Source organism: Gekko japonicus, unplaced genomic scaffold (genome assembly GCF_001447785.1).
Source record: "Gekko japonicus isolate JY-2015 unplaced genomic scaffold, Gekko_japonicus_V1.1 scaffold2603, whole genome shotgun sequence".
Taxonomy (NCBI): domain Eukaryota; kingdom Metazoa; phylum Chordata; class Lepidosauria; order Squamata; family Gekkonidae; genus Gekko; species Gekko japonicus.
In genome coordinates this window covers 103,967-127,278 of record NW_015163164.1, presented here as the reverse complement: position 1 = coordinate 127,278, position 23,312 = coordinate 103,967, and the positions used below count along the sequence as shown (strand labels likewise).

The window sequence follows — 23,312 nt, the reverse complement described above, 5'->3', positions numbered from 1 at the left end:
GAAGTTCCAGAACCGCTCCACTCTTCCCCCCCTCTACATCCCAACGAAGCCTCCCAAACACAGAGAATTCCTGGTCTCCTGGGCCTTCTGTAGCTAACTGATGACATATGTATTGCCAGCACAGTACAGGAACCGGAGGAACAGGCCTCATTCTGCCTAGTTTTGAATGTCAGCGCACCTCTAAAGGATTGTGCATTAGGTTTCTTAAAGGGCTGTGGGAACTGCTTTTTGGTGTTCCAGAGGAGTTTAACCCCTCCTCCAGATGTTGTGACCTAAGTGGCAATAACCCCAAATGCTAGAGGGGAACAGAAGATGTCTCCGGGGCTGCCTTGTGGAAGATGGCTTTCTCCTGGGGGAAGACCTGGGTGAGACAGGCACGCTGCCCTCTGTAGTCTCCGGTGCAGGCAGAGTGGCGAGATGCAGTCTGACCGTTTTCGTGGAGAGCCACCCGTCTTCAGAGTGTTACGTGCTTCAGTCCTGCTGGTTTGGGGACAGTTCTTTTTAGGGAATTTTCAGCCCATGGTGGCGTTCCCATCTCGGGTTGCCGCAGATGTTTAGAGGGTTAATTTATGTAGCTGTCTGTCTGTTAGACCATACAAATGTGAAATACGTAAGTCGGCCCCCATCAGGAGTTCCCCGTAAAACTCTTCTTTGCTCTCCTCCCACCCCTCGCTTTTTGCCCTGTGCAACAGCTCACGGTTGTTTTGCGTCTGGTGGTGGTTGCTCGATGTGGCGGCCAGACTGGGGCTTCTCAGGACAGACTGGTTTCGCGGCAAGGTCTCCAACTCTCCATTTGCTGAGCTCTTCTCGGACTGGGTTTTAGTAGCCGCCTCGTCTCCCCATGCGGGGAAGTGTACGTGCACGCACATGAAGCTGCTTTCTACTGATTTAGACCCTTGGTCTTATCAAGAACAATACTGTGTACTCTTGACCACCACCAGCTCTCCATAGTCTCAGGTGGAGGTCTTTCATATCACCTACCTGCCTGATCCTTTTTCCTGGGAGGTGCCAGGTATTGAACCCGGGACCTTCTGCATGCCAAGCAGAGGCTCTCCCATTGAGTCACACACCCCTTGAGTTAGATGGCTTCCCTAGGGCCAAAAGCATGGAGAACACAGACTGCCCTCTCTGCAGGCGCCTCTCTTGAAAATAAGGGTCACGGAATCTGTGTTTACATGCGCTGCCCTGTAACTGCGTGCCTTATTCCACACCTGCCTGCCTGTCTGCCTAGATCGCCTGCCTGATACACAGACAGGATGCCTCAAAAAAGACAGGCCTTTGATAATGTAGATTAAGGATTCTCTTTAAAGCAGCAGCGGTGGATTTGTAGGGAACACATAAGAAATCGGAAGACCCAAATTGCAATGAGGGCTGCCGAGAAGATCTACGATAGCCAGAGGCTCTTGTAGAAATTCCAGCCAAGGAGAAGGACTTCCAAGCCCCCATTAGCCATACCTGGGGTGGTTGTGTTTGATGTTGACCCCAAGAAAGGGTTGACCCCAAGAAGGTGTTTTAAAAAACCCCCAAAACAAAACCCTCTTCCTGTGTGTTTGGCTCCCTTCTTGTGTGCAAGTATGGGGGAGCTCTCACTGGAACAATGGCCTTGGGCTCTCTTTAAGTGTTCAACAAGATTACCTTTGTTGGGGAGTTAATGGGGCATGAAAGCAAACCCTGGAAGTTAGGTGTTAATTAATTTATTTAGAAAACGTACACACCACCTTTCCGGAAGAATTGCTTGGGGTGGCGTATGAACACGATAGAACCATAATGCCACCCAACCGTTGTTTAACGAACTACCAAGAACCCAACCAAAGCATAAAAACAGCATGAAACATTTAGCAACTGGAAGCGATTCTCATCAAACAGTCCTCTGGCTTAGAAGCAGACTATGAAAACAATTTTAAAGATCGGTCCCTTTATTAAAAGGAATGTTTTGACCTGGTGCTAAAAAAAGAGTCGGGTGAGTCTGAAGGGAAGGCGTTCCACACAGGAAAGGTGCCACCACTGGTCACCGCCCATCTCATTGCTGCGTGCAGAGAGAGCAGGGCTTAGGAGGAGGAAGTGTTGGAGTTGCTGGCCTCCAAGGGGTGACATCCCGTCTTCCCTCTTGGTGCTTCTGGTCTCAGAGGCAAGCAGGCCACATTGTTGTCCTCCCCCTCTGCTACGCTGGAAAACTTCTGAACAGTAAGGCTAACTCAGAACAGACCACCAAGTAATTGGGTTCTAGATCAAATCAACCTGAACTCTTCCTAGAAGCTAAAATGACCAAACTGAGGCTCTCCTACTTTGGTCGCATCGTGAGAAGTCGAGAGTCACTGGGAGAAAAAACAGCAACAATTATTCTAGGCAAAGTGGAAGGCGGCAAGAAAAGAGGGAGACTCAGCATGAGCCAGATGGACTCGGTCAAGGAAACCACAAAGGCATTCGGCTTGCAAGACCTGAGTGAGGCTGTCAAGGATAGGACGTTTTTGGAAGAAGAAGAGATTGGATTTATTAAAAAAAAAACCTGCCCTTCACTCGGCGTCTCAGAGCGGCTTCCCCTTCCCCTCCCCACAACAGACACCCGGTGAGGTAGGTGGGGCTGACAGAGCTCTGACAGAAACTGCTCTTAAGAGAACAGCTCCGAAAGGACTTGTGACTGGCCCAAGGTCACGCCAGCAGCTGCACGTGGAGGAGTGGGGAATCAAACTGGAGATCATTCATTCATTCATAGGGTCGCCATGAGTTGGAAGGTACTTGAGAGCTCATAGAACACGCACACAGAGAGACGAGGCCCTCTTGTCAGCGGGAGAGTGGGATGGGACACTGTTGCGCATGGCTACCACTGATTTCAACGTTGAAATCAGTGGTAGCCATGCAAGAGCATGGAGCCACTATCTTGGAAGTGACTCACCCTTACCAGCCAGGCTGTGATTCTGGAGGAAGGAGCTGCATCCCTCCAAATGCAGCAAAGAATCGCGCCGCTGGAAGCATCTTCCACGCTGCTGCAGGCAAGGCTGAATCGGCTCTTGGGTGGCTTTGGCGAAGCACTGGCCAGGTGGGAGGCAGGTGGGAGGCAGGTGTGTCGGCAGCCATCAGCTGTGATGGCTAAAGAGACCTTCCCTGTTTGGAGAGAGTCTGCTTCTTGGATCCTAGATTCTTGTGGCATATAAAAGGGAAGCCCGTCACCTTCGTGCCTGTGTTGCGTACATCTAGCAGCATCTAGGTAGCCATTCTTGGAGACCAGGGGCTGCATTTGCTGGTCCTTGGGTCCGATCCAGCAAGGCGGCCCTGTTAGCCCTGGGGACAGAGTTCATGGCAGGGTGTGGTTTTGACAGGTTGCTTCCCTCCCAACAGATTTATTAGCAGGCAGTCTAACCCTAATCTTGGCCAGTAGTGTTGGTTCTCAAGTGAGTGCCCAGCGGTGTGGGCTGTCAGAGATCTGGACTTGGGCACTGCCTTTGCTGGGGAAGACCTCTGGGTGTCCTTCGCCCACAATCTTGCCTTCCCTGTGAGTCTGCGCCCAGGTGAGGCTTTCCCGTCTCCCGAGGACGTTGTGCCAAGCACAATAAAGGTGAAGCACATAATTAAAGTTGGGATGTATTAATTAGAAAATCTGAGAGCTCACTCGGAGATAAAAGAGTAGCAGATGTATCAGTGATGAGAAGGTTGACATGCTGGAGATAAAATTTAAAATCAAAAGCCTCCGAACCGTTTCATGCTCTATTATTCCAGATTCATTGCTCAGTTCAAAGTCTGGTGCTCTACTTAACACATTCAGTTTGATCATCTGGGCACCGATCCCGACATGTGTGCCATCTCCCTTCCCCCTCTTTCCCCCCCCTTCCACCCCCCAAAACTTTTCATGAAGTCGTGATGCTGCCTGTTCTGTATAAATATTTGATGTTCCTGAAGATTGTTTGCCTGTTGGATTTTGCAGGTCAAGTGTCTTCTATACAGACTGTTTAGTTTTGGGTGCTTTTTAAAAAAAAAATGGGAAAGAGAGAGAGAGAAATCCCCTCCATCTCCATCTGGTTAGGCCATTAGAGGCTGCGTGGTTTGGTGGGGGTGGGGTTGGAGGGGGGAGCAGGAGCCAGTGCGGAACATTAATATTTATAAGTCGCAAAGACATCGACTTTTATTTTAAAGGAAATCTCACTAAAATCTTCCGTGCATCCAACTTGATATTTAGTCGTGACATTCTCGTTCCCTCTTGTATTTATTACTGGCTTAGAAGTAGTTTTATATCCTGCTGGGATGTATTGATGGAGGAAGAATAATGAAGTTAACTGCTCTGGAGAGAGAGGCAAAGAGAGTCCTATTCCGTGGCTGCTGGTATTTAGTCTGTTAAGCACAGCAGGAGGCCACCCCCCCTTCCCCTCCCCCAGCCCCTAATTTCAGATATAAAATCTATTTATTTCTTTAAAAGGGGAAGAAACAGACAAAGCTGCATTCTTCTCTTTTGTGTGCTGCAAGCTGTCCTCCTTGGCATAGGAAGCAACTCGCCTGTTTGCTCCAGTCGATTCTTCCCCCCCCCTTCCTTTTCTCCTGCCTCTTCCTCGTAGAAAGGCTGTTTCCATGTCATCTCCCCCCTTCTTTCGTTTGCATCAACGACTAATTTTGTGTTGGCTTCTTTGCTCTCATCCTGGTCTTGGCAGGAGGGCTGTTGTGGGCTGCTGGACCCGGCTTGTCTCAGCCCAGCCTGGCCCCGCCCTTCCACTCCATCAAGTTGGGGAAAGGGGGTGTCATACACAGTGTTCCCTCTAAGCTGAGTTAGAGTGAGCAAGCTCACAGTTTTTTAGCCTCCAGCTCACACATTTCTGTCTCGGCTCAGGAAGGACGGCTCCAGAGCAAACTAATCTATGCAGTAGCCAAATCGCTGGCTCACAACTTTAATGCCAGGAGCTCACAGACAGAGTAGGATTTTTGCTCACGAGACTCCACAGCTTAGAGGGAGCATTGGTCACACAGCCATCCTTCATTTTCTAATTTATTGGTCTGTTTTGTGCTATGCTTATTTTTTTTTTAATTTGCTTCCCTCCCCTCCCCTGTTTTCCTTTTTTTTATATTTTTATCTAGATCCCCTCACAACTCTCCCTCCACCCACAACAACCTCCATCATCCCCACCACCACCTCAGGTATGGTACCTTCATTACCATTCGGAAAGACTGACCTATTGTGTGCATGTTCACGTTGCCTGTTTCTGGACAGAGGAGGGAGTGGGGGGGCATCCCATGGCTTCCACTGGTTCTTGACTTATTACCTGGTTTCCTTTTGCCGTATCTTAGAACTAGAAGGGGTCAGGAGGGCTGGCACTGGAAAGCTAACCAAGTCTTTGTGGCAGAGGCTTAAGCGCATGAGAAGAGCCCCGCTGGATCAGACCAGGGAGGGTCCATCCAGTCCCGCATCCCGTCTCACACAGTGGCCAGCCAGTTCCTCCAGAAGACCCACAGCAGGGCAGAGAGGCCGAGGCCTTCCCCTGGTGCTGCCTCCTAGCTCTGGGATTCAGAGGTTGACGACCTCTGAATGTAGAGGGCCAGAGCTCATGGAAGTTCTGGCAGTCCACGTTTGTTAGTCCTTCAGGTGCCACAAGGCTTTGCCGTGTTGCCTCCTTGAACACGATCGCCCGCTACGGCAGGTTTCGAAACAAGAACCTCTTTTAGAGTGTCCCCCTGAGGGAAACAGGCGATAAAGCGCAGCCACCTCAGTCAGGTTCAGAAGCGTAGCGATGACGTCTGTTGAACTTTGCTTTCTCAGTAATATAACTTTTTTTGTCGTGTATTGTGAACGCTCTCCTTCCGCACCCTGCAGCTGCAAGTTCCTCTAGTCAGTGACGCAATGTGGTTCTTCCGTGGTGCTTCTTCCTAAACCAGCCCCCTTTTGAAGTATAAGTGTTCACCTCACCGCCCCACCTGCCAGTCTAAGCCAAGGTTCATCCCATGACATCAACCCTCAAACGCCATTTTTCTCCCTGACGCCCCTTTTCTGCCCCACACCTCTCTTGGTCCACCATAATCAGCCGGGGGTGCCCCGATCCATCTTTAATGGTTATCACCATCCTCTGGATGCTTTTGTTGCAGCTCTCTTTCATTTTTGGAAACAGACGTGCCAGGCCAAGCCCAGTAAGGAAGGTGAGATTGCGCCGCCTCTCTTTGCAAGCACACGGTCATCCTGTGATGGTTTTCCCTTGGCCGAATCCAGTGGTCACCCCTTCGCCTTTTCAGCTGCCGTGGTGCCTTTTCCTCCCTTGACAATCCTGTCCTAGGTCACACGTTTTGCTCTCTCTAAGGTTCAGAAACGCCTGTATGTGTGCAAATAACAGGATTTTCTCTTCCAGTGTGCCTTCACCATCGCTTGCTGTCATGCCGTCCAGTTTTTTTGCCTTGTTACATTTTTCTCCTTTCAGGATCTTGAGAAATGAGTGTCACGAGCACCCCCCACACACACACACACACACCAGTTGTCTGATTGCCTGAGGGGGGGGGTTCTTCTACAAGGCTGCCCCTCCCCAGTAGCGGGCATCTGTTTCATACATCTTCTGTTTGTGGTGGCCAACGAGCTGCTCTGTGGCGCATGTCTTGACCAATGCTCCCTCTAAGCTATGGAGCCTTGTGAGCAAAAACTCTACTTTGTGAGCTACTGGCATTAACGTGGTGAGCGAGCAATTTGGCTACCGCATGAATTAGCTTGCACTGGAGCCCTCCTTCCCGAGCTAAGACAAAAATGTGTGAGCCGGAGGCTAAAGAACTGTGAGCCAGCTCACACTAATTCAGCTCAGAGGAAACACTGGTCTTGACATAAGGAAGACGAGTCTGAATGCATCAGCCTCCACAAAGAGAAGACCAGCCCTGTGGCAATGGGGTGGGCGGGAGGCGGCTTTGGGGGCTCATTTGGTTGGCCAGCTGTCCGCTCAATCAAGTCAGCGCTACTGCTTGTCAGGATGGCTTCCTGACCTGGAACCATCACGGTGAAGTTTCTTGAGTTAGAGCAGAAGACGAGATTAAGATAGGTGAAACGGACCGCTTAAAGTTCCGATCATCTGCGGAGATCAACCATTAGCCAGGGTCTGTCCCCTTGTAATGTTTCCATCGGGTCTCTCCTTAAAGCCCTCCTTCCATGGGATGTTTGGCCAGCGTCCCCCCCGGGGTTGACACGGTGGGATCTTTTCCAGATGACTTACAGGAGAGGTCCCCGACGGGGTGCCCAACACATTGCCCGCCAACTGTTTTTAGGAAGTGAGCAGGCCAGGTGGGGTGTTTGCCCAGCCAGGCTTCTGATTGGTCATGCAGATTTTTTAAAAAATCATTGCTTTTGGCAGCAGCGGCCACCACAACACAAAGATCTTCAGTGTGTGAGTGAAGGTAAGCCGTGGCAGCCATTTTGTGGCTGGGCCCACCTCCTGTGGCCACACGCACCACACCGTGCCAGGAGTCCAAAGGTGGCTGGGGACCTACAGGATTCCGTTTCCAGTAGCTGTGCGCGCATCCAGGGTACATCCACACGCCTTTCCCCCTGCATAGCCAAAGTGAAGCCGTAGCTATTAATGGACCAGCGAATACTTAAGATGCTGGAGTTGCTACCTTTCTGCTGGAACAGAACAGGAGTTCAAAGCAAAGTCTGCACGCGTTCAGAGACGGCGCCCTCGACGGCAAGTCAGTTTTGGCCAGGCCGATGGAGTGCCCTTTAAAATAAGAACAGTACATTTTAGTAGTGATTTTGCTGGTCGGTTTACAGATAATTCGGCCTTGCTGGGGAGGGTCTGAGTCACACGCATGGCTAAAGAAGGTACTACCACTAAGCCACAGGGAAGAACTTTGGGCAGCCGTATAGCAGTACTCAACTGTGAAGGATCTTTTTTTCTATCCGTAGAACCCAAAGAAGGCGACATCAACAAGACTCTGTGAGCTTTTAACACAGTCCCAGTGAACAATGAGTCCTCCAGCTTTATGGTGTTGGTAGTGGTCCTATTCCCTCTGCTTTAAAAAGAGAAGCTAGGCTGGGTTGAACGAGGTGCCTGACTATTTTACCAAAAATGGGCTCATTTCCCCTTAGCTATGGCTTTCTCCACTCCTGGCTCTCGTCTTTGGCTATAAGACCACTTCTTTTTGCATCCTCCATGCTCTTTCTGTGTATTCCAGTTCACCATGATTCCCTTGGGGTGCTTCTAACTTTGTTTGGGGTTTTTTTTGTTCTGTTTAAGTTTCTTAGTGTTTGAAGGTTAGCTGGACCGGTTGATCTGCAGCTTGACTTGACCGCAAGGGACGGCTGCTGATCAGCTGTTATCTTCCTTGTTGTCCTCCTCTGGACGTGGCCCATGGCCTTAATCAGGAGCCAAGCAGGCCCGTAGGTGGGCAGATTTGGAGCCCTCAGTAACATTCTAATCCACAGTACCATCTTCACAGGTCTCCCATGGTACATGGCTGTGTACCATGCACAGACACACATACAGAGAGCTGTTGTAGATTTTGCAGGTTGTATGGCCATGGTCTTGGCATTGTAGGACCTGACATTTCGCCAGTAGCTGTGACTGGAATTGTCACGGCTGAGGTGGGGTGTCACCTGACGCTGCCACCACTCTGGTTCCAGGCTCCTCTGAGAAGGCCCAAAGCACCCTCCCAGGCCTTTCAGACCTCCCTTTTAGCCAAATAATAGGCATGAGGACCAGGCAGAGTGAACAATGAAATAATTTATTTTATAGGAGGTCAAACAAACAAGGTGCAGAATAATAACAGTCGCCATCTTTCCATGTTATACCTCTGAGGATGCCAGTCACAGCTGCTGGCGAAATGTCAGGTCCTACAATGCCAAGACCACGGCCACACAACCCAGAAAATCTTCAACAGCTAATGAACTCCAGCCGTGAAAGCCTTCGACAACATACTGACACATACAGACAAGTAAAATTTCTGGAAATTCTGAAGCCGCGGGGAGATTTTTTTTCTGGGACTTGAAATTTGGGGGAGAAATTGAAAGTCACAGCTTACTGGCAAAACGTCAGGTCCTACAATGCCAAGACCACGGCCACACAACCCAGAAAATCTACAACAGCTAATGAACTCCAGCCGTGAAAGCCTTCGACAACATACTGACACATACAGACAGGTAACATTTCTGGAAATTCTGAAGCCACGGGACTCTTTTTTTTCTGGAGGGGGGGGACTTGAAATTTGGGGGAGAAATTGAAGCATACACAGCACTTTCCCGTCAAACCTAAACTTATTTGATTGATTTAATAAAGCCAGATGCATCATGTATAACTTAACTGATAAAATTGAACTGATTATTATATTGATGAGATTCTACAGTATAAATGTCTTAATTTCTATAAGAAAAATAGCAAATATGCCCCATACTTAAGAAAGAATTATTCAACCAGCAGCACCACGTGGTCCCTTCGTAGAGGTAGCTTAATTTTTGCTATCTGAAAGGTAAGAGCAAAATATGACGGTAGAAAACAACTTCCTAGTAAACAAAAGGAAGTGTGTTTATTTGGACCAAATACTCCCATACAGTCCACAATATGCAGGACTACCAGCATATCTGGATGTCAAGTTAAACTTAGTGACAATGAAAACACTAAAGTCCTTAACAGTCTGTTATCAGTAAACACATATCATATATTAACTGTTGCCAGAATTATACATGTAAACAATAAACATATTGTTGAAAATATGTTGCATATCTCTGCAGTATACATAAGAATGATCATATGTCTAATTCTGAACTGCGACCTCAGCATGTGGATCATTAAATCTACACACTGGAGTCAGGTACGGTGTAGGGTCAGTTCCTAGGTTTGCAGCAAACTAAGAAAAAAATATTTTATTAAAAATTAAAATGTTACAATGGTGGAGGAAATGGCTGCCATTTTGAGGGAGTTGTCTTCGTCTCATGGGGTCATTGTCTTGCCTGAAATGGGCGGAGTGGCCTCCCTCAGACCTAACCCCGCCCCTTCCTCCCCGGGCCCAGCCAAAAGCCAGCCAACCAGTTGCCCTGGTGGGTCAGCAAACAAGGCATTGAGGCTCCAGTTGCCTCCTAGTGCTGGGCAGGAGGCAGTATATTTTGGAGCAGTTGGCGCAACGGGCTCTGAATCTCACCGCACATCTGCTGAATTCACATGTTGCTTTTCAGCCGGGCTGTTTCAGGATTAGCCTCTGCTCCCTTGCACAGTTGGTCGGCAGTTTGCTTTGGCACAGATATTGTCTTACGTAATCTTTTTTCTCTCTCTCTCTCTCCCTTCTTTCTCTCTCTCTCTCTCTCTCTCTCTCTCTCTCTCTCTCTCTCTCTCTCTCTCTCTCTCTCTCTTCCTTTATGCTCCATTAATAGATGTCAACATGATTCTTTAAGAGGGTCGCCCCAACCCCCTTGCTTTAATAGAGGCATTCCATCCACCCTTGTCTTGCTGCTCCTCAGCGGCAGCATCTCCCCTCCGCACAAAATGCCCTTGTGGTAACAAACGATCCGGCACTGAGGCGTAGTTAAGCTGAGATTGCTACTCGAACAACTTTGTCAAATCCCTGTTTTTGATGGATGGGATCTTGCTGGGTTGCTGTGTCTTAGCAGACAAGCTGCGTATGTATTTATCTTATCCTGAAGGCTTGCTGTCTGCACGGGTGGAATTTAACTTGGGCTCCTCTCTCCAAACAGATTAAAGGTTAGCGAATGGAATGACTCCCTTTCCTCGCTAGAAAGTGGGCCGCCGTCTTAAATTTACCTTGTGTATTATGACCTGACAAATGGGTAGAGAAATGAATTTCCTCTCCTCCCTCTGTGCTCTGTAGTGCTTTAGAGCCACCCATTAGCTTTAAAAGCTTCAACAGCCAAACACCAATGATTAAACGCCCGTATAAAGCTCCGGGAATGTGTTTTCTTCCCCCTGTGCTAAAGGTTTGTGTAACTGAAAACCATTCTCCAAATGAAATTAGCATAATTACCAACATTTTATGCAGTCGTCTCAGGGAGAAAAAACTGCTTTTCTAAACGCCTCGAGGGGCACCAGATCATTCCGGCTGTTGTGCTCTCGCCCCGTCCCGCTCTTTGGGAGAAGGCAGATGCGGGCGGGCCAAGAATGCCTCAAAGCGCTGTTGCTCACGTCTCCCGAAAAGCTCAAGAGATCCCATTCCAGAGGGGAGCCCCAAATGAAAGCCGCTGCCAACTTCTGCAGACTCCCTGGGTGGCCTCCCTGTTGAGGCGCAGCGCTTTCTGTGGAGGCCGGCAGGTGCTAATCAGTGTTCCCTCTAAGCTGAGTTAGTGTGAGCTAGCTCACAGTTTTTTAGTCTCCGGCTCACACATTTTTGTCTTAGGAAGGATGGCTCCAGAGCAAACTAATTCATGCAGCAGCCAAATCGCTCGCTCGCAGCTTTAATGCCAGTAACTCACAAAGTAGAATTTTTGCTCACAGGACTCCGCAACTTAGAGGGAACACTGGTGCTAATGTCAACCAAGGGACTCTGTGACCCAGCTGCCTGCTCACAGAATCCCAGAGAAAGCACCACAGGTCCTCGTCTGGGTGGCCCCCATGGGCTCAGAGAACCTGCCCTCTGAAACCAGCTCACTAATTGCCGCTCTTGTGTGCACACGACACAGACGAATTCTGTCTCTAGACCTCTTCCCGATTCACCTGTAGAGCCCCAAAGACTCCCCCACCACCACCGCTTACAGCTTGGTGATCATAATGAACAGTAATTCTTTACTTTGCGCTGGCCTTTGTTGAGGCAAGTCACCAAGTCTTTCTCTAATAGAGATCATTTGGCTGAAGCATTCCGGGGTTTGCAAGCCTTGGGAAATGCGTCTGTCACCTGCGCCTGGTGCTCCAGTAGCCCTTCTGCATTCTGGCTGCATTGCTGACAAATGCCCCCCTCAAAAATATATATCAAAAAAAAGCCCAGCCCTTTTATATCCTTTCAAAATGTCCTTGTGGCTTTATTCATTAAGATGTACAGTGCGATATGGCAGAACACGCTGCATAATTTAAATGGCCCCCGGAGTCTTCCCTTGAAACACTCCATTTGGACAGCTGTTATTTCCTGCGAGATAATTAAATGTTTTAAATATTAAAAAAAAGAGAGAGAGAGAGAGAGAAGGGCTTATTTTTAAAAGTCTATTGTGTGCGTGAGCGTGTGTGTGTGTGTTCAGTTTATCTTGGCCCCCCTGGTGGATCTATTTTCTTTCCTCCCAAGTCCGCCTCTAATTATTTGAACCAAGGGACTCTGTGACCCAGCTGCCTGCTCACAGAATCCCAGAGAAAGCACCACAGGTCCTCGTCTGGGTGGCCCCCATGGGCTCAGAGAACCTGCCCTCTGAAACCAGCTCACTAATTGCCGCTTTTGTGTGCACACGACACAGACGAATTCTGTCTCTAGACCTCTTCCCGATTCACCTGTAGAGCCCCAAAGACTCCCCCACCACCACCGCTTACAGCTTGGTGATCATAATGAACAGTAATTCTTTACTTTGCGCTGGCCTTTGTTGAGGCAAGTCACCAAGTCTTTCTCTAATAGAGATCATTTGGCTGAAGCATTCCGGGGTTTGCGAGCCTTGGGAAATGCGTCTGTCACCTGCGCCTGGTGCTCCAGTAGCCCTTCTGCATTCTGGCTGCATTGCTGACAAATGCCCCCCTCAAAAATATATATCAAAAAAAAGCCCAGCCCTTTTATATCCTTTCAAAATGTCCTTGTGGCTTTATTCATTAAGATGTACAGTGCGATATGGCAGAACACGCTGCATAATTTAAATGGCCCCCGGAGTCTTCCCTTGAAACACTCCATTTGGACAGCTGTTATTTCCTGCGAGATAATTAAATGTTTTAAATATTAAAAAAAAGAGAGAGAGAGAGAGAGAAGGGCTTATTTTTAAAAGTCTATTGTGTGCGTGAGCGTGTGTGTGTGTGTTCAGTTTATCTTGGCCCCCCTGGTGGATCTATTTTCTTTCCTCCCAAGTCCGCCTCTAATTATTTGTGCCAGTTGCAAATGCCGGCCCAGGCTTGCCGCCTTCCCCATGGCTGGATCTTGTTTGTCTCTTGGCTTCCGTGCTAATAGGATGAAGGACGTCCTCCGCCTCCTCCCAAGGAGGCCCTCGTGGTGGAGCTGACGTGTTTGATCATGTCTGGGTTGGAGATCCCATTATGGTTTCAGCAGGGATGCAAGGAGGTCAATCCGAAGCAACCTCCTGGTTCCTCGCACTTCTCTCGAAGGCGCTTCCTCCATCCCTCCAATGGGATGCCCTTTTTAAAAAGAACGGCACAGTGGGCTTTGTACATGTGTGTGCGCATGTGCGCTTGTGCGTGTACGGCCTCTCTAGTGTGCGGTGGAGTGATGCCATGGCAGCAAGGAGATCGTAAAACAGCCTCGGCCTTTTTCTCTAATGGCGGGCGATTCCCTGGGAACGGGACGTGTGTGCGTCGTTCACGAGAGGCCCCCAAAGCAGAGGCTTGATTTTTTTTCCCTAAAATCCAGTCAGCCTCAGACCAAGTAGGGTGCACGGTTTGGCTTTAAGTGGCCCTCCTCCATGGTCGATCCGATTCAGAGGGTAGTTGTGTGTTGGACTGGATTCAAGTCCAGGAGCACCGGAGAGACCAGCAAGATTTCGGGAGCATGAGCTTCTGAGAGCCAGGGTTCTCTTAATCCAGCCCCGCAGCGGGATGCCCCGCTGTAGGTACGGTCCTGTCTTAATCAGATCTGACAAAAGCAGCTTTGACTCTCAAAAGCTCATCCCCCCCCCAAAAAAAAACCCTCTTGCTGGTTTCCAACGTGCTCCTGGACTCCAGCCTAGCCAGCTGTTCAATTTTTCATGTCACATCAGCATTTGGAGAAAACTTGCTGGAGACCAAAGCATGTCAATGTTGCTTAGGAAGATGTGCTTCGCTTTAGCCTTTTCTCTGTTATGATATATGGGGGAACAGATCCCATCAGTCTAAACAGTACTTGTCTTCCTTGTGGCCATCTTCTGGACACTTGACCCTAGTTCTCTGCAGACCCTAGATGGGCGTGGTTCTCCTTGGACTCCTCCCAACCACTCCCCAGAATTTTCAAGACTTGAAAAATCAGATTGAAGCGAACCTCCATGAAAGGTTGTACCTTCCACCCTCTGGGTTTCATAAATGCGGCTCGTGTACATCCCTCAGGCAAGGGTTGGCTGCCAGCAGAGATTCACAGATCGTTGCAAAAGATGTGCTGGGCGTAGGCCGGAGCCTGTGCACATCTCTTATTCTATCGTCCTGGCTTTCTCTGGAAGCCGCTTTGTGTCCCCGGTAAAATGTCAAGTTAATTTAGAGCTGATGTTGTGATCTCCTGACATTTTCATCCACTATGTGACCACATTAAAAGGGAACGGAGGAGGAGGAAAGGAACACACACTCACACAGACTCTGAGGGGGGGGGGATAGCAAAGCAGAGTTTGTGCTCCTTCCCTTAGTCAATAACCATCAAGGGGTCCTGTTTTGTTTGTAAGGGTTTTTTTTTGCTTGCTTGTTTGTTGAGCAGTCAAGTCTGCCTGGAAGGAACCATTTTCACTTGAGTAGCTGAAGGAAAATTCTGTGCCTCGAGTGGAAGAGAGAGAAAATGCGGGGATGTCTCTTAGCTACCGTTACCTAGTTGCGGGGGGGGGGGGGGGGCTTTTCCTGTCGTTCTAGAAAGGAGCATGGCACATGGGAAAGGCTCCAGCCGCTGGACACCAGGAAGCCACATTTCTCAGTCAGCTGCTGTGGTTTACCCTGCTGTCTCCAGTAACCGTGGGGTTGCTACTTAATCTAGTGAGGAGTGTTCCAATCCCTGTGGGTGGGCACACCGTAAGAGGACCTCTGACACCCACGCTCTAGAATAGGATTCCCCAGCACGATGCCCAAGGATGGCACGGTGCCCGCGGACACCTTTCCCGGCACCTGCCAACTGTTTTTTGAAAGTAGGTGGGCTCTTACCCAGCTGGGTTTCTAATTGGCCACTGGAGATCTGATTGGCAGTGCAGATTTTTAGAAAGTTGCTTCCACAATCGCCGCCTCCACAGCACACAGGTCTACACTGCAGGACTGAAGACAAGCCATGTCTATGCAAGGAACTGTTTCAATATATCCATTTTAAAGGGCATCCTGTTAAACAGAGCTTCTGCCTGAAATGCCCGAGAGTTGCTATTAAAGTTTTGCATGACTTGCACCCTTGACATTTTGTGGTTGGCTCTGCCTCTTGTGGCGGCCGTGTCGCGGTGGGGCCCACCATCCAGTGTCAGAATTCCAGAGATTCCCATGGGCTCAAGTGGTTAGGGACTTCTGCCCTGGTCACAAAACAACCCTCTGCTCAACTGTGCCATAAGTCTAGGGGGGCAAAACCGACAACATGCAGATCTGTTCATCACAAGGGTGACATTCCTGGTGGATCCTGGGGCTTTCGGCAATGCGACATCCTGGTTTTTGTCAGGGAGCGTCAGCGGCTAGTGCGGGCCTGTTCCATTTTGCTCGACAGGAGGCCCGAGTGAGGCCTGGACGTGGAGCTGTGTGGAACGAAGCGTTAAATTTCAGCGCAATATGCAGTGCCACGCTTCAAGCGGTAATTTTCCATGCTACACAAAACGACTAAACGGATCCTGATTATTTTTGTGAAACATCTGGTCTGCAAATGAAGCTATCTCGTGGGTGTAGTCTAAGCAGGACGCTACGCAGAAAGCCTTTCCGGGGCCTTTGGAGTTGCTCTTCTACGGAAGATGCTCTTGCAGTAGCACAAAAGGGAAGTCTTTTGCCATCCTCGGGAGAGAACAGATCTGAGGCCAGGAAAGAATACACCCACACCTCCCCATTTCTGTGCTCTCTCTGCCGTGTGAGCTGAGAAGCGGAAACGAAATATATTTGATGGAAGGTCATCAGAAATGCATGGGAGATGCCCTGAGCTGGATAGCCCGGGCAAGCCCGATCTCATCAGATCCTGGAAGCTAAGCAGGGCCGACTCTTGCAAGTATTTTAGATGGGAGAGAGTACCTCCAGAGAGTACCACGGCCCGGAGGCAGAGACGGGCTACAAACCACTTTTCTGAGTGTCCTCCGTGCCCCAGTAGGAGTCGCCAAAGGTTGCCATGACCTCCATGCACGGGCACACGCCCACATGCCAAAAAATGCAAAAAGGGAAAAGAAATTAATGGGAGATGTTGGGCATGTTCTGTCTTTTCACGATCACACGATGCTTTAACGCACGGCCTGTCTCCACGCTGCTCTGCTGGTAAGCGGCTGGCGCGTGTGACTGGTCGGGCCTTGAGGGATCCAGAGTGTGGAAGATCCGTGTGGGACGGGCCCGATCCCGTGCCCTTAAACTCAAGAGTATTGCCGCCTTCGTCAGACTGCTGCCTCAGGTAGGTGCTGATTGTGCAACCAGCTCTTGCGTTGTTTGAAAACACTGTTTCGAAACCCTGAATGCCCCTCGTTTCCACAGGATGACCGCAGACAGCTGCAGGACTCTACATTTGTGAACCGGTGATTTGTTTGTTTTTAAGCCGTCCTTGGATTTTCATTTTTTTTGTTTACGGAGCCCGTTCTGTTAGAAGCCGTGGACTAATTTTATGGATTAGTTTTTAAGCCTCCTCCCGGTCTGTCACACTCGGTGAGCAATTTAAAGTTGGAACGGAGCCACCGGGATGGATTAGAATGTGCCACCGAGGAGCCGGGAGTGCCACGGCTCCTGCTGAGTATCGCCCAGCTGTCTCCCGTGCAAGGAAGGGCTGCTTCGCTTTGACTCTTCTTCCTTTCTTTTTGGATGCCCAGAGGCCATAGATGGTGCCGGCACATCCCCATTCCGCAAGAGCCTCTTCATGTGCTGTAACTCAGCAGGCACAGATAATTAATTTGCCTTCAGTGTCCGGCTTCCATTTTTTTAAATTTTTTTTTTTAAAGAGTACTGTTAAAGGTAGAGACTTAAAGCCAGGCAGTGGGGTTGGTGGAAGGGGCCATCAGATTGCACCCAAGATATGGCAACCCCTCATGGGGTTTTCATGGCACAGAGGTGGCTCGCCGTTGCCTGCCTCTGTCTTGGGACCCTGGACTTCCTCGGTGGTCTCCCGTCAAGGCACTAACCGGGGCCGACCCTGCTTAGCTACTTAGCTCGGGCTAGCCTGAGCCAGCCAGGTCAAGGCAAGAGACAAACAGAGGTGGGTTTGCCACGGCCTGCCTCTGCGTAGCAACCCTGGACTTCCTTATTGGCCTCCCATCCGAGTACTGACCAGATCCGACCCTGTTTAGGTTCCGAATCTGACAAGACTGGGCTAGCCTGGGCCATCCAATGAATGCTTGATAGGAAATTGAGGTCTGGACAGACGGTTTCTTCCTCTGGCATTGTCACAGCAGGACCAGGGGGCGTGACGCAAGCAAGCAAAAGTCCAGGAACAGTCCGAGGTCAAGCTGAGCAAATCAGGCAGCAAGGTTCAAACAGGTTTAAATCACAGTCCAAAAGCAGGGTCAGACATACCAGAGTTTCAAGTCCATAAATCACAACGATACCAGAGGAGTCAGAGATGAACGCAGGGTCAACGAAGCCGAGGGTCAAAAGCCGAGGATCAAGCCGATAAGAATTCCACAAGGTCTGGAGCAGAGATACAAGGATTCAGGTCCTGACAAACGACGTTTGCCAGCACAAATGACTGCCGGCAACAGACTTGGAGATATACAGTGCTAGCTAATTAACTCATTAGCTAGCAGGGAGCGAGGTCAAGATCCTGTCAATATTCAGGGCTAAGAGATCTTCTGGCACGCATGCGTGCGTTCTGTCTTCGCTCTCTCAGCTGCTGTCTCCGTACATTCCGGAGCCTGGTTACAGGTGGTGGTGAGTCTGATGACGAATTACTGGGATGCAGCAGAGACTGATCCCTTGCAGGTGTTCCCTGGGAGGCTCTATCCTCCTCACCACTTAGATAGCTTTCAGCTACAGGATCCAGTCTTTGCCTTTCTGCTGCAGTACTGTCCTCAGGAGCCTGTAAGTCCACAGGCTCCTGGCTGGCAGGTGCCTCCTCAGGGGCATCAGCAAGGGCAGGCATGACATCAGCAGGGGCAGGCATGACAGGCATCACATTTCAAAATGGCAGACAACCGGTCAGTGTTCCCGTCGGTTTGGGGGGAGGGGGCAGACAGCAGTGGCATTCCCCCCACCTTTGTGAGTTTAGCTTCCCAACAGCGGTGGCATTCCCCCCCACCTTTGTGAGTTTAGCTTCCCATTAACAGTGAGCAGAGGAATGCTCCCATCCTCCCCTCCGATCTAAGACCACCTGCACCCTTTGCATTTGGAAAGGGGGGGGGTCATCTTAACATGAGCAAACGCACCTCTTGTCCTTCTGTTGTTTCTGGAAACATGACAGACTGCAGGGTTGTCGGCAGCCCCTTCTTGGTATCGCTTACCAAAGAGACCGATGCACTAAGACCTTCGGTCTTCAGAACGGGGGGAACAATGTGTCTTGCTTTTCAAACCCGAAGCCATTCTTTCCAGGTCAGTCACTGCAAAGTGCCTTAAGAACGCTAAGGACCCCCATGCCCCGCCGCTAAGCAATGGGGAGGCAGACGTTCCCTTGAGCCGGAGGTCTAGCCGGTGCACCTTTAACCATTAACTGCTTTGTTTCCTGCTGCGATCATCCAGCCCATCTGCTAATCATGACTTTGCCATTCCAGCTGCTGCCAACATGATGTTGTTTGACTTTGGATCTTTGTTCGCCTTTAACTGCTTGACAACTTTTGTGTTTCATTTTTGTTTGTCCGTTACCTGCTGATCTCTGTCCCTGGACGGGAAAAGCGAGCTGCACTGTACGTGGGAACCCCTGACTAATCATCTTTTTCTAGCGCCTGAACAGCAGTCCTGGCCCTCATGCAGTTTTGTTTAAGCCCTGCTCCCAGGAAGACCAGTCCATTGAGTCTGTGAGGGAGGCAGTGACCTGTCCAGAGTTCACCCATAGCTCAACCGGTTTTTACCCTTTGCTCCCCTGGGAGCAATTCAAATAATGCCTTATTGGTGGCGAAGCGGTAACCGAGGGACAAGCCTCCCTTTCTGTTACTCGTGAGAAGTACTGCTGCTGTCACTTTTGTGCTCCCAGTGTTGGAGCCGGCACAGATGGGCTTGAGCTGTCAGTCGAACTGAATTCCAAGTTGAGAGCAGGCCTCCTGTGCTGGTCTGCAGGACTGGACTAGTAAATATAGGTGAATCACTGTCATACAAACCTTGGTGACGTGTCTTCTTTCAATTGCGCAAGGTTTTCTTCTTCTTCTTTTTTGCTTCAGTATTTTACAGTGTGCCAATCTGTAAGTATTGTGTAATATTTTTCTCCCCCATGTGGGTAATGTACATGTATCTCTCTTTTTTATTATTATTTTTTCCTTGTCTTGCCCTGTGCCCTCTGGAAAATTTAAGTGTACCTCGTCCTTGCCCTAATTACAAAAAGGAAAGGCCGGGCTTTGCTTTCAACTCGGTGGAAAGTTTGGCCCCTTCCGGCTTCTGTGGACAGCCAGTGAACTGTGGAGAAACACCTCCCATGAGCTCTCAGAATAGAAAGCTGAAGTCCATTAATAGTGTTTGAACCACAGTTATGTCTTGAGTGGCCTTTTGCTTAAATGACTCCTTTTCTTCTTCTTCTTCATTGAAACGTTGCCTGTGCTGAACCAAAGAGATATTCTGTTGAGGTAAATGGCCACACCTGGAGAGCACCTGAGATCTTCTTAGCATGTTCCAAACTCCAGCAGAACCACCGCTTGGTCTCTGCGTTGACCCCACCTGTATGACTGGCAAAATTGTTTAAACGGGGCAGCTTGGTTCACAAGCTCTGGAATAGCTAGATTCAAGACCAGTGGGACCTTCAATACCAGCCAGGGGGGGGGGGGCGTTATAAGCTTTCAGGAACCAAAGCTCCCTTCATCGGATACATGTTGCTCTTGAAAGCTCATTCCCTGAAAATCTTGTTGGCATGGGGTGGAGAGAGCCGGTTTGATTTGATTTATTCGCTTTCTATCCCGACATCCCAGCCGAAAGCCAGCTCAGTTGACAAAGAGACCTTTTTCTCTCTCTCCCAAAATACTACAACTCCAGGGCATCCAGTGAGGCTGATGGGCCGTAGGTTCAGGACGGACAAAAGGAAATACCACTTAACACAGAGGATGGTTAAAATGTGGAATCTGCTGCCAGAGGATGTTGTGATGGCCAGAGGAATAAATGGCTTTAAAAGAGGATTAGATAGATTCATGGAGAGTAAGTCTATCAATGGCTACTAGCCGTGGTGGCTGAAGGGAACCTCCACATTCAGAGGCACTCTGCATCCCAGAGCCAGGAGGCAACATCAGGAGAAGGCCTCGGCCTCTAAGCCCTTTTGTGGGCCCTCCTCCAGAGGAACTGGTTGGCCCCTGTGTGAGACAGGATGCTGGACTAGATGGACCTTCACTGGTCTGATCCAGCAGGCAGGGCTCTTCTTAAGTTCTTATCAGGGGAAGGGCTCGGCCTCTCTGTCCTGTTGTTAGCCCTCCAGAGGAACTGGTTGGTCCCTGTGTGAGACAGGATGCTGGACTAGATGGACCCCTGGTCTGATCCAGCAGGGCTCTTCTTAGGTTCTTATCAGGGGAAGGGCTTAGCCTCCCTGCCCTGTTGCTAGCCCTCCAGAGGAACTGGTTGGTCCCTGTGGGAGACGGGAGGCCGGACTAGACGGGCCCTCCCTGGTCTGACCCAGCAGAGCTCTTCTTATGTTCTTATCAGGGGGAAGGCTCAGTCTCTCTGTCCTGTTGTTGGCCTTCCAGAAGAGTTGGTTGGCCACCGTGTGAGACAGGATGCTGGACTGGATGGAGCCTCACTGGTCTGACCCAGCAGGGCTCCTCTTGCGTTCTTATATTTCAAAGGTGCTCCTGGACTTGAATCTAGCTCTTCTACTGCAGAGCGACATGTCTACCCTTCTGAAACTGAACTCTGGTGTGAAGCCCAGGCTTTGAGGCGGCTGAGTTAGAGAAGGTTTAGCTGGCCAGCCTGCTGGGTTTCGGAGGCATGGCTGAACAGCCGGCGAACCCTGAGACAAGCATTGCATTTAACTGCCGTCATGTCCAGGATGATAAACAGCAAATAACAGAATGCGACCGTGATACAATAACTAAATCACTGTATTATCAATCTTAATATGACTCCTTCACCTCTTCACAAAATCCCTCATGAACAAAAGTTTCTTTTGCAGCATTCCACCAGACTCCTGAGGGCGGGTGCATGCCGATACATTAATTCAAACAAGTTCAGTGTATTTATTGGCATGTACTCACCCTCAGGAGTTTGGTGGGATACTGAAAAAGAAACTTTTGTTAATGAGGGATTTTATGAAGAGGTGGAGGAATCACATTAAGATGGATAATACAATAATTTAATTATAGCAGGGCCGTATTTTGTTATTTGCCGTTTATCATTCTAGCCCGCGATCTCTCATACCTTTAAGCATGTTCAGCACTGGTTCCCAGAGTGGGCAATACTGCCCCCTCAGAGGGGCTGGAACAATCCAGGTGGGCTGGAACGATCCAGGTGCAGATCCACAAACTGCATCTTTTTTGTCCTCTTCTTGCAGGTAGATTTCCAGGGGGGCTCTGAGTAATTTCCCCCCCCCCTGAAAAGGGGGCTACAGTCCAAATAAGTTTGGGGACCTCTGATTCAGGATGTCTGTGATGAGCAATGTTCCCTCTAAGCTGTGGACCCTTGTGAGCAACAACTCTACTCTGTGAGCTGCTGGCGTGAAAGCCGTGAGTGAGCGATTTGGCTACCGCATAAATAAGTTTTCTCCAGGAGCCATCCTTCCTGAGCGAAGACAAAATGTGTGAGCCAGAGGCTAAAAAACTGTGAGCTAGCTCACACTCGCTCAGCTTAGAGGGAACACTGATGATGAGCCCCACAGCGGACCAGCAAGGAGTGCTCCCACGGCCCTCAGGTACAGGCTGAAGCCCAAGTCTCCGGAAAATGGAGAGGGCAGCCTCGGGGAGGTGCAGAGTGGGGAGTCAACTATGGGAATCCAGGGGACACCATCTGACCTGATGCTGCCAACCTCCAGGTGGGGTCTGGACTCTGGAGATCACCCACTATTACGATTTACAACGAAGATCAGTTCCCCGAGAGGAAATGGCCGCTTCGGTGGGTGGCCTCTGTGGCATCCTACTGCACTGAACTCCCTCCGCGCCCCAAACCCCACCCTCCCCAGGCTCCACCCCCCAAAGTCTCCAGGTATTCCCCAACCCAGAACTGGCAACCTGGATCTGACCCCATATCATAGGCCAGGGAGGGCTTTGGCAGCCCACGTAACTAAATCACTGGTGTGCCCCGGGAAACCAATGCGGTCAAAACAAAGGACCGTTCAGCCTCTTCCAGCTAGAGGTGGGTGTCTCCTTTTGCTGGCGGCCATGCAATACAGCCACCCCTCAGTTTTTGCAAAGCTGGGTTTCTTGTCAATTGTTGATCTTTCCCCCCTCCTTGAACTGTTCCCGGCTTGTCAGAGACGAGACCGCCTGTATTTGCCATTCAGGACCAAGACGCTCCATGCATTGGGTTCTTGGGTGTGTAGGGGGAGGGGCCGGGGGTCTCCCTGCTGTTTTTGTTTCCCAGAATCACATGGATGCAGAATGGGGCCGGAGCATCCATGGTTTCCCTCTGCATGAGACGAAAGGGGAGCCGGAGAGCCAGGCAGTGCTTTGCCTTGGCCTGGCAGTGGAAAAGGGGGGAGGGGGCGTGTTTTGCCAAAGCAGTGTTTGAATGGACGGCGCCCTCTTTGAGGCTGGCCGGCCCGTCCACAGTTGAGAGCCCTCTTCTGTCTCAGATGGAGGGGGGGGTTCTGTGGTGTTTCTCCCCACTTTGCACGTCTCCCCTAACTCTTGACCGCCAGAAAATGCCACTGCCGGCAAAGCAAGCAAGACTTTTTGGATTGTGTCCCTCAGGCTCACAGCTTTTAAGCTTCAAGGCATGTCTTTTTTAAAAAAACAAAACAAAACAGTGCAACTCACTTCAAATGCTTTTTGCCTTTCATTTTATTATGGCTTGTCACGCGATGTTCTTTGAAAGCTTGCTCATATATTATCTGTTCCATTTTTTTTCCATCTCCCTTCTTTTGCATGCTGTTCCTCCTGTTTCTTCCCTTCCTCCAAACCTCTGTTCCCGTGTGTAGACACAACGGCGACGACAGAACCGGCAGTTCACGGTTGGTATTGCATTCCTGTTTCTCTTCTCTCTCAGCAGTGCTGAGCGGCAAGGCAAGCGTGGGGGGCGGGGAGCAGGGCGCCGGGGAGGGGGCGGCCGAGTCTTCCGATGAACCCGCATTTCGAATGGACTGATCTCATAAATATGCTGGGGCTTGTGAGGCTGGGTACGATGCCTAGCCTCCTC

The 23,312-nt window shown here is 50.0% G+C and overlaps 1 protein-coding gene across 1 annotated transcript in view; it reads left to right on the top strand.

The window, feature by feature from the left end:
* The window catches only part of LOC107106874 (cell adhesion molecule 1-like), a 180,110-nt gene that overhangs the window by 112,417 nt on the left and 44,381 nt on the right, over positions 1-23,312 (top strand). Inside the window, exons 9-10 of the mRNA XM_015407089.1 lie at positions 5,059-5,118; positions 23,095-23,127. Of these exons, the coding sequence (XP_015262575.1) occupies positions 5,059-5,118; positions 23,095-23,127 (93 nt within the window). The remainder of the gene's footprint in view (positions 1-5,058; positions 5,119-23,094; positions 23,128-23,312) is intronic.